Below are 11,633 nucleotides of genomic sequence, written 5' to 3'. Positions count from 1 at the left end.
ACACATGGTAACTGAATGGCTGGCTCTAGTGAAATCAAGCGAGGCCTTCAAAGTTAAACACCTGGGTTTGAATCTTGGTCCTGCTGCTTTGCAGCTGTATGACTCAGGCAAATTACAACTTCTTTTAACCTTGGTTTTCTCATCTGTAAAACGCCAATACTAACTCTTAGGGACACTGAGGATTGGAGAAAATACAGTCAAGTTCCTGACCAGTGATTTGTGCTCAATAAATAACAATTATTACAAATTGTTTCCCTGTAATAGCCCTGAGGCAAGAGTGAAAGATAAAGCTAATTATAATTAATCCATTACTTGCTTGTAAGCAAACTCTACTTGAGGGGTTGAAAAAGTTTACATTCAACTTTTATCTTATTTTACTGACAGTTAATTTGATTAGGGGAAAAGTCACAGTAAATGTATGCCCAGAAAAGTTCAGAGTAATTAGGAACTGCCTTCCAAACACCACCGTTTTGTCCGTTTCCAAGCATAGGAAAAACAGATTTCTGGGTGGCACGATGTCAGAACCAAACACAAGAATTGGCCACCCTGGAGGTCTCATACGTGGATTGGGTTTATTGGTTTACTAAAACAAATTGTAAATACCTTCAGCTTTTAGAATGGGTACCAAAACGAAGCTGCCTAGTGCCAGGGAAAAAGTGGAGAGCGCAGATCACTAATGGGCCCTGTGAAGCTGTCAAGGGTCATTCAGGATTCATCTATGCTTTATATGTAAAGAGTAACAATAAAAGAACATTCGTGTTACCCACCATCCGATTTAAAAAGCAGGACTTAATCTATTCTTTCCATTAATCAAGATGATGGTTTTTCAAACGGAGGAACGACAACGCCTTGCCGCTCGACTTCCAGCTGGGCCCTCCAGGGCCTTGCCAGAGAATGAATCAGCTCCTGCAGCCAGCGTGAGACCGCCGCACCAGCCCCAGCACTGGAATTGCACCTGCGGACCCCCAGCGGCGGCCGGGTCACGTGATGGGGGCTCGCCGCCCCTCCCCAGGGCGCGCGGAGTCACGTGGGCGCGCGACCCCGCCCAGTCGCCTAAGCCGCGGCGAGGTGGGGCCTGGCGTTTGCCCCGGAAGTGACTGTCTTCATCTGACAGCTGCTCGTAAGGTGGCGGCGGCGGCGGCGGGCCGGGAGCAAGATGGCGTTGCGGCCGGGAGCGGGAGCTGGCGGCGGCGGGGCCGCGGGAGCGGGCGCGGGGGCAGCCGGGGGAAGCAGGTGGGTGCGAAGGGCTGGGCCGGGGCCCGCCGGCCGCCGCGGCGAGGGATGTTGGGCGGGCGGGTATGGCGGTTTTCGCCCGCTTCGACCCCTTTTTCTTTGGAACTGGGCTACGGGAGAGGGTCGTCCTCCGGGGACCTAGGCCGAAGGGGCGGAGGGAGCCCGGCGCCCGCCTCCTGTCCTCCAGGCTCGGGGCACTGGCTGCTGGAGCCGAGCGGGGAGCGAGCGCGCGCCCAGTGCGGGCAGGAGAGGGGAGGAGAAGGTGCGGGTCCGCTCGGGGGCCTGGGACGGGAGGGACCCCGACGCCTCGCTTCCAGCCCTGGCTCCATCTGAACCGACCAGACACTTCCCTTTCCCCGGGCTTGACCAGGGATGCTGTAGGGAAGGCTCCAAAAATCTGGTCACAAAGCTGGACAACTGTTTCCAAGATGTGTGTGGACTATTTGTCTTTTCCCCTTTTAGAGCGTACTGTCCTTTTTATTTCTTTAACACACGAGAAACAGCAGGAAAATCTGAAGACCTTTGAACTAGTAAATAGAGCTCTTGTAAGCTTAGCTCTTAAGACTTGCCTCCTTATTAAAAAACAATTCGTTGTTAAACACAGTTACGCAGTTATTAGAACAAGGCTTCCAGCCTTTTACTTAACCCTTAAACAAATCTGCCCTCTGTCGTGTGTCAGCTAATAATTGCTTGTGGTCCTCATACCCAGAGCAATAACGGAGGTGAGCATTTGCAACTTGACAAGTTTATCGTTTAGGGAAATGTTTTTTTTTCCGGGAAGTTTTCACCCCACTTCTATAAGGACCTAGTCTGATTTTGTTTTGTTAGCCAACACATACTGCACATATTTGAAGGTAAAATTAGCTTTTTATCTTGAGCATCCTAAATTATTTTTGGAAAACAAAGTGTTAGTTTTCTGATATGCAGCGTTCTAATTTTGGAGTCATGAACACTCCAGAAGTGTAAAGTCTGTAAAGTTATCACCACCTGCTTCGTATATATGCTAAGTGCTTCTATGTATGCTAGGGAAAAAGAGCAGTCGCTGTTAAATAAACCACCTGTGTGCAGCCCCACTTTGCATTTCCTCTACACATCTTTTAAATTTAAAGCTGCCTTCTTTCTCTTTTGTTTTCTCTTTTCCGCTGTTTCATTAGAGTTTTTCATGAATATTTGATATAAGTCAGTTTCTGGCTGGAGAAGACAAATGTGTAGTCTCTGTTTCTTTTCTACGTGTGATGACAGTCTCTAAAATGTTCTTGAGTGGCATTAAATTGATCAAGTATGTATTAATCTTAGCACCAAGTTCTAGGAAAATATGAACTTAAAAGAATTTGGTATTCTAGGCCCAGGTTTTTGGGGTTTTGGATTGGGGGTTTATTTTAGCTTTTGGGGGAGGGGGACCTCAGGTGCAGAAACTGAAGTGGCTCATTCTCCTTAGTTTATAGTACTTTAACATACTCAGCTCATGAACACAAACTTTTTAATAAATACAGCCTGAATTGTGATAGAAGTTAGAGTGAGTGATTTTAAAATTTCTTTCCTCCGTAAAATTTGCCTGTAACATCTGCATTCTAAAACTCGAGAGGATACGTGGAAGAGAAAAGTGGTTAAAATGATCCTTACCTTGAAAACTGTATGGTCAGTGTTACACATAGTGGAAACTTTCTGAGACTGAGAAGCTGTCTGCTCAATAAAGAAAGAATATTAGGGTTTTTAGACAGCAGTGGTGAGGGCTGAGGTTATTTTATACGGAAGGTTTTTTTAGGGAGAAAGAAAAAGAACCAGGCAACCTCTCTCAGCTTTTAATGGAGAAAATCCATGAATTATAACTTATCATGTTAGATACTTGTCTCTGTTCTAAGAGACTAGGCAAAAAGCAATGACATTTTCCAACTTTATTAATATTAGCCTGCTTTTGTTTGGTATCCTGAACGGGCTATTTTAGAATAAATGGTAGAGTTGTAAAAAGGGCAAAATTTACCCAAGAAATGAGAAGTACATATATATATTTTTTTGAAGTCAAGTATGGCAGAAAAAAAGAGTTGAGAGATCTTGATTAGTTTGTATTCTTCTGGGATATTATCATTTGTGCGATTGTCTATTTTTTTCCTGCTCTTTTATAAGCTTCTTAAGGGCTTCCTCACCTTTTCATCTTCCACTGCTTCTAGCACAGTCTAGCACATGGAAAACATTCTATAAATGTTAGTGGATTCAAGCTACATTGAAGGCAAAGAAGAGGTATTTCAACTGGGCCTCATTTGGGGGAATAGGAGGGGGTCAAGAGATTGTCATGGAGATGGGAAGGCCTAGTGAACACTAGGGCACAACAGGTGGGCCACACGGACCATGGCACTGAGTGGGAGAGAAGAGTTTTGTGATATGAAACTGAAAAAGAAAATTGTGCTAAAACTTGAGAGGGCCTTGAATATAAACTAAGGAAATTCAGCTTAAGAGGAAATTATTACGTAGTTTTAACTCCAAGAGTAGCCTTATCAAAAGGTCCTTTAGGAAGATGCACCCCACCTGTGCTGTATGAGCTGCGTTAGAAGCTGTCTGGAGGTGGGGAGATCCGTTAGGAAGCCTTGTCGGAGTCCAGGCCTGAGAAGCGAGGGCTCATCTAGGTTAGTAGCAAAGGTAACTGAGAAGGAAGGAGGCATGAGGTAGGCATGAGACAAGTGGAGCTCACAGTTCTGCTTTCCTACTAGGACAACAGTGATAAATAGTGGTTTTGCTTTTGAAATCAAATTGTCGGTCATCTTGCTGCCCAGTTTTTTGCCAGATTGCCTGTCTTATCAATGTCTTACTTAGCTTCTGGTCCAACCAGTCTCCTCTTCCTTTTCAAAGCAGATCCCTTTTGCTACCTTGCTGTGTTAATCCCATTCCCTCAAAAACCTTGTTTTCTCAATCTCTAAGCATGTGTTTTGTATCCTCACTTTCTCTCTACAGACCCCTTCCTCTTCCTCTCTTGAAACTGTTCACTCAAAGATCAGCATTTTCGAAAGCAGTGATCTTTATCGATGAATCCTCCTTCTGATCAGCTTGTCCATAGCGTTAGACGTTGGTAATTACCTTCTTTCGGAAGGGTGGTCCTTCCTCAGTTATAACCAACTCTCTTGGTTCTCAGTGACCATTCCTTACTCAGTTTTCACTACAAGAATTCTCCAAGGTTGTCCTTTGTTGTCTTCTCATTGTATATGCACATTCTCCTGGCTATTTCACCCACAACTAGAGGTGGGGTTTTTTTTTTGTTGTTGTTTTGCTTTTTTTACTTTTATTTAAAAGAGCCTAGCTAGATTGGTCTAGACCCTTCTCCTGAGCTTGAGTTACTTTTCTGATTACCTGTTAGATTGCTCCTCACGGACCCACTCTTGCCACCTTTCTTCCCAAACATACTCACATTGGGCTCCTGTTTTCAGTAAACAGCATCACCATGGGGCCAGTTGCCCAGGCTCAAAATCTCAGCATCATCATCAGCCCTTTCTGCTTTTTCACTGCTGTTCCCCATCCTGGCAGTTTCCAAGTCCTGCTGATTCTTCCTTTTAAATAGCTTTCATTCATGTCTCCTTTTCCATTCCCATACTCTGGTTATGGTCCTTTTCATTTCATTAAGATTATTGTGATAGTTTCTTAGCTAATTCTTTGTACTTCAAGTCTTCTCTGCCATACTGTGTTACTAGAGAAACCTAAAGCACGTTTCTGATCATTACACTCTCCTACTTAAAACCTAAATCAGGGAAATGCAGATCCAGATCACAGCGAGATACCATTTCATACCATTAGGATAACTATCATCAAAAAAACAGAAAATAACAAGTGTTGACGAGGATGTGGAGAAACTGGAACCCTCGTGCATTGCTCATGGGAATGTAAAATGGTGCAGCTGCTTTGGAAAACAGTTTGGCATTTTCTTAAAAAGTAAACACAGAATTACCATATGATCCAGCAATACTACTTCTAAGTATACACGCAAAAGAATTGAAGAGGGACTCAGATAGATGCTTGTATACCAATGTTCACAGCAGCGTTATTCACGATAGCCAAAAGGTAGAAACAAGCCAGTGTCCATCGACAGATGAATGGATAAACAAAATGTGGTACAATGGAGTATTATTCCACCATAAAAGGGAATGAAATTCTGATACATGCTATAACATAGATGAGCCTTGAAAATGTTAAGTGAAAGAAGCCAGATACAAAAGGACAAGTATTGTATGATTGCACTTAATATGAGATAGCCAGAATAGGCAAATTCATAGAGACAAAAAGTAGAGTAGTGGCCACCAGGGGTTGGAGGGAGGGAGGAATGGGGAGTTATTGTTTAATGGGTACAGAATTTGGGATGATGAAAAAGTTCTGAAAATAGGTCATGGTGATGGTTGTCCAACATTGTGAGTGTACGTAATGCCGCTGAACTGTATTCTTAAAAATGTTTAAAATGGTAAATTTTTATGTTATGTGTGTTTTGCCACAGCTAAAAAAAATCTCTGACAACTTCATATAATATTCAAATAAAATTGAACATTGTAAAGGCCCTCTACAATCCGCTTACTTTTCTAATCCTATATCTTATGTGCAACCTTAAATCATTTCTCTGAACACACCCACAGCTCTGGCTTCAGAGCTTTTGCTCAAGCTGTATAGTTTGCCTCTCTTTAAGATTCAGCTCAAAAGATACCTCCACAAAACTTCCCGAGATATAACCCATCAAATCCATCTTTTTCTTCTCATTTGTGTTGGTGTTGTAGACCTCTCACAGCACTTAGCACATCCTATCCTCTGTTAAAGTGATTTGCCTACATCTGTGTCTTCAATGAGACTGTCAGCTAATTCAGTCCTTTCATGCAGCAGGCACTCAGAAAATGTTCACTGACTTGAATCTAACCCAGCTCTCTCGTTTTATGGATGGAGAAATTGGAATCCGGGAAAATCACACAGTGACAGAACCAGGACGAGTTTCAAGGTCTTCTGTCTTCTAGTTCAAAAATTTTCCCTCTACGCTCACTTCTGACTGTCATCATCCTGTATGGCTATTGGGTAATTCGATCTTGTACTGCAGAACACAGCCCAGGGCCCTGCCTGCCAGTCTTTCATTTATGTAAAAACTTACGTGTTTTGTTTGAAATCTTTGTACATATGAAGATCTCCATGTATTTCTGTTCTGTTTTCAGCTTCATGTTTCCGGTTGCGGGTGGGATGAGACCCCCTCAAGGTATGTGAGAGCTTAAGTTTTGAACTTTTAGTTTTCACTATTATGTTTCTGAATTTGGAGATTAAGTGGGTAAAAAAAAAAAAGTCCTGTTGCTGCCAAATAGAGTAAAATTTCCATACAGTCTTGAGTCTCTGACAGTTACTCTTCAAATTTCTCAAAAATTATGTAATTTGGAGAATAATAAGGATCATTCCTCATTTCTCCCAAACTTGTTTAAACAGTATATTGACGGATTGTTATTTCATCTCAGAGATGAAGATTTTCAGGACAAGCATATTAAAGAACGGGTGACAAAAATGAAATGAACTATAATTCTCTGAATGACATCTTCCTCCTATCTAGTCTTCTTCTAAATTGTTAGCTCCATAGGGCAGGGGTTATGTCTGCCTTATGCTCATCAGTATCTCCAGCACCCAGCATGCTGATAGAAAATAATGGGGTCTCTATAGTGTTTGTTGAATGAATAAATGACCTCTTTAGTTATTTTATACTATAGTAGTCTCTTATCCTTCATTGCACTTTCCGTGGTTTCAGTTACCCACAGTCAACCACTGTCTGAAAATATTAAATGGAAAATTCCAGAAATAAACTATTCATAAGTTTTAAATGGCACACTGTTTTGAGTAGCTTGATGAACTCTCACACTGTTCCGCTCTGTCCCTCCCGGGACATGCATTGTCCCTTTGTCCAGCATATCCACACTGTATTTGCTGCCCACCTGTTAGTCACTTAGTAGCCGTCGGGTTATCAGATCGACTATTGTGGTATTGCAGTGCTTGTGTTCAAGGAGCGCTTATTTTGCTTAATAATGGCCCCAAAGTGCAGAATAGTGATGCTGCCAATTCGGATATGCCAAAGAGAAGCTATAAAGTACTTCCTTTAAGTAAAAAGGTGAAAGTTCTCAGCTTAAGGAAAGAAAAAATATCACATGCTGAGGTTCCTAAGATCTGTAGTAACTTTTATTACAGTATGCTATAATTGTTCTGTTTTATTATTAGTTATTGTTACTCTCTTACTGTGCCTAATTTATAAATTAAACTTTATCATAGGCATGTATGTCTGTATGTATAGGAAAAAACATAGTCGATATTATCGTGGTTTCAGCATGCACTGGAGGTCTTAGAATGTATCTCACTCAGATACGGTGGGACTACTGTACTGTGTTTTCTCTGTATGAATTTGGTCTTATTATAATTATGTACATAAGAAATTACATATTCTGATTCAGTTTAAACTGTTTTAAGTCTCAGTTTTCTTCTAGCAATTTCTCCACCAGGTATATCCCTTCTCTCTTGGTTTTGGACAAGGGCCCCCCAGTATCACTTCTAGCGTTGTCTTTAAGAAACAGTAGTGAAGGAATACAATCATGACTCATGCTGCTGTGCCACTGGGACACAACACTGAAGGAGGAATATGCCTGCCCTTCTTTCTTTCTGCTCACTTCTCCTGCTCCGCATACTCCCCTCCTCTGCACATGCCAAGCTGCTTCTGAAAACTGGCCCTTCTCACAAAGTCAGTGTTGACTGGTTGTGGTCAACTTGCTAGAGAAACAGAGACTCCTAGGTCACCAAGAGAGATGAAAGATAAAGAGCAGCTCAGTAGCAGGTGGTCAGTGACTGGCTCATACTGACTTTGTCTCCATTTATAATCAGTGATGGAGCTTTAGTTTCAGGTAAATTTTTCCAAGGGCCTGTTGTATTCTTTTCATTGTGCTCCCATTTGTGCATTATTTAAGCTATCTGTAAGTAGATGTGCCCCAGATTTAGATCAAATGGTTTGAGATCTGCTGTTCTTTAGGAAGGCATTACAAAGTTATTTGTTGATTATCATGGTTCATTATTTTGCCTTTTTATAAACTTTCAAGTAAAAATCTACACATGGAGCGAAGGAACAGGACAAGAAGAGAGCCCAAAAGGTTGCCTGATATTTTTTTATTCTGGAATTTGGAATTGTTTTTGAGATTTTTTCTTTTTCCAGAGTATATTAGAGTGGACTTTTTGATCATTTGAAGGCTTTAAATTATGTGTGGATTGTTTCTGAAAGTGTATGCAAAAAAAAAAAAAAAGACAGCAAGAGTGGCCACAAGCTCATGAGTAGGTGAACAGGAGACAGGAGAGAAATGAGACTTACTTTCCACTGTGTGTACTTTTATGCCTTTAAATGTTCTACCAAATACTGGAATTACCCATTCAAGAATTAAATAAAATTAATTAAAATAAATAAAACTTTAGGTCCAAAGAGATAAGAGGGAAAACGTCTTAGTGTGGTTATATTCAGTCTGTGCATTCTAACTCTCCATGACACCTCAAGGCCTTTGCATTTGGTGTTCCTTTGTCAGGAATACTCTTCCCAAATATCCACATGGCTCGCTCTCTTACTTCCTTCAAGTCCTTGCTTCAATGCCAGCCCATTGGTGAAACCTTTTCTGATTGTGAAATAGCAGCCACTGTTTTCCCTGACTCTCCCTTTCTCCCTTACCCTGCTATATTTGTTGTCCTGGCTCTTATCACCACCTGACATGTGCTTATTTTTTTATTGTCTCTCTCCTCCAATTACAGTGTAAGTTCCATGAGGGCAAAGACCTGGTTTTTTTCACCCCCGTGTCCCTAGAATGGTGCCTGGTATGGAGTAGGCCCTCCAATACTTGAATAAATGAATAGCTTGCCGCTAATATATGTTACCTACAAATGTGGATGTCTATGCTTCTGAAATTAAACTATGTATAAATAACTTTGAAGGTAGACAGAACCAGCAAGATAAACATGGCATGCTTTATCGGACCTTTAATTTTTTTTAATCAAAATTTGATTAAAAGCTCCTTATAGTAGACCTACATAGATGTAATGTATGGTAAAATGCAACATTCGATTGAAATTTGTGTTCAGGCTATGTAGGGATTTTGTTTTATTCGCTGTTGTATACCGAGTATCTAGAACTGTGCCTAAAATATAGCAGGGGTTTAGTATTTATTAAATCCCCACAGGGATGTATCTTCATTCTCCTCTGCTCTTGGGAATACTTCATCGGAAGACTTGGGGAGCTCCTATACTCTCCATCATACTTTCATGATAGTTTTCCTGCCGTTGCATTATACACTTTGCATGCTGATGGCTGTTTTATGGTAAATGTCATATTAACTATTCATGTAAGGAAAGAGAAGAGGAATATAATTTCTTCAAGTATATTAGGTATTAAACATCTCTACAGATGAGAAACCAAGGCACAGAAAGAAGTTAAGCAAAAGCTCGTAAATGACATGCTCTTAACCACTATTGTGTTAGTTATCTGATGCTGCATAAAAAAATTACCCCAAAACTTAAAAAAATAAACATTTTATTATTTCACATTGTGTCTGTGGGTCAGGTATACAGGAGTGGCTTTACTGGGGGGTTTTGGCTGAGGGCCAAAGAGATTACAGTGAAGATGTCAGCCAGGGCTGTAGTCATCTAAAGGTTTGACGGGACTGGAAGATCTGTTTCCAAGATGGCTCAGTCACGTAGATGGCACATCTGTGCTGCCTTTTGGAAAGAGGTTTCAGTTCCTTGCCACATGGATTGTCCATAGGACTACTTGAGTTCTCTCATGATGTGGCAGTGGCTTTCCCCAGAGCAGGTATCCAAGAGAGCAAGGAAAAGCTGCAGTGTTTTGTTTTGGGTTTTTTTTATCTTTTTTTATTTTTCCTGCTTTTTCTCCCCCGATCCTCCCAGTACATAGTTGTATACTTTTTTTTTAAGTTGTGGGTCCTTCTAGTTGTGGCATGTGGGATGCCGCCTCACTGTGGCCTGATGAGCGGTGCCATGTCCGTGCCCAGGGTCCGAACCCACGGCGAAACCCTGTGTTAGCGAAGCGGAGCGCGCGAACTCAACTACTCTGCCACAGGGCTGGCCCCTGCAGTGGTTTTTAAGAACTAACCTTGGAAGTTACACAGTGTCATTTCCACAATATCCTATTGGTTATACTGGTCAGCCCTATTCAGTGTGGGAGAGAATGACAAGGGTATGATTACCAAGAGGCAGAGATTGCTGTGGGCCTTCTTGAAGGCCAGATATCACAGTTAGGGCATGCTGTTAATGATTTAAGTATGCACAAAAGTTCTGTAGTGTAACAGGTATTGTATTATTTCATTTTACGGATGAAGTTTTCTAACTTGCCCGAGATCACATAGCTAAGTAAATGATGGAGTTGGAATTCATATCAAATCTGTCTCACTCCAGAGCATGTGCTTTTCCCACCTCCCAAATAATAAGTCCTTTAGGTACTTAGGGTTTTAAGAAAATACACTTTAAAACACATTGCCTTTAATGGTACCTTTCTGTTTTTCAGCAGGCCTGATGCCGATGCAGCAACAAGGATTTCCTATGGTCTCTGTGATGCAGCCTAATATGCAAGGCATGATAGGAATGAATTACAGCTCTCAAATGTCCCCAGGACCTATTGCTATGCAGGTATTTGCCTCTTCAGCCAATTGTTTACAAAGTTATTGTTTGTTGTTATGTGTCTTCATACTACAGGCTGCATACTCGGAGCTTAATGTGATATTTAGAAATAAGTGTGGTCTGCATCTTAGGTGGCTTCCTTCAAAATAAAATGAATATATGTTCATAAGAGTGAAAAAACCAAGATAAGTCATTTAAGGAAAATTTGGTGACTTCTCGATTTGATTACTGGTTTAGAAGAATTTTAGAATGACATCTTGGAAAATTCAGGGGCCTGATGCCATGAAGCAGCATTGTCGGAAGTAGTAGTGCTGTTCTCATGAAAGGAACAGTGTCGTTGGAGGGCTCAGAGCCTTCTTTATACTGAATTATCTTGACTAATCCCCATAACAACTTTTTTTCCTGTTTTTTCTTTGTTGAGGAAGATTAGCCCTGAGCTAACATCTGTTGCCAATCTTCCTCTTTTTGCTTGAGGAAGATTGTTGTTGAGCTAACGTCTGTGCCAGTCTTCCTCTATTTTTTGTATGTAGGACGCCACCACAGGATAGCTTGATGAGTGGTGTGTAGGTCTGCACCCAGGATCCAAACCTGCAAACCCTGGGCCGCCAAAGCAGAGCATGCGAGCTCAACCACTATGCCATTGGGCCAGCCCCACATAACATGGAGGTGGTATCTCCATTTTTCTAATGAGGAAACTGATGCTTTGTGAGGATGCTCACAGAGCATAACAGGCCCAGATTTGAACCTAAGTCTTC

General features: G+C 41.5%; 1 protein-coding gene across 30 annotated transcripts in view; it reads left to right on the top strand.

Moving 5' to 3' along the window:
- Positions 1 to 1,025: 1,025 nt before the first annotated feature.
- SYNRG (synergin gamma) overlaps positions 1,026 to 11,633 on the top strand; it is an 84,478-nt gene continuing 73,870 nt past the window's right edge. For 20 of the 30 annotated variants that reach the window (XR_011523468.1, XM_070562464.1, XM_070562460.1 and 17 more), the window contains exons 1-3: positions 1,026 to 1,233; positions 6,402 to 6,442; positions 10,766 to 10,887. Coding sequence is in view for 29 of the 30 variants with exons in the window: in XM_070562464.1 (XP_070418565.1) it covers positions 1,157 to 1,233; positions 6,402 to 6,442; positions 10,766 to 10,887 (240 nt within the window). In the remaining variant the exon portion in view is untranslated. The remainder of the gene's footprint in view (positions 1,234 to 6,401; positions 6,443 to 10,765; positions 10,888 to 11,633) is intronic. The other 10 variants (XM_070562453.1, XM_070562446.1, XM_070562442.1 and 7 more) reach the window with 3 other exon arrangements.

This window comes from Equus przewalskii, chromosome 10 (genome assembly GCF_037783145.1).
Source record: "Equus przewalskii isolate Varuska chromosome 10, EquPr2, whole genome shotgun sequence".
In the NCBI taxonomy this organism is placed as follows: Eukaryota; Metazoa; Chordata; class Mammalia; order Perissodactyla; family Equidae; genus Equus; species Equus przewalskii.
This window is presented reverse-complemented; position numbering and strand designations above follow the sequence as displayed.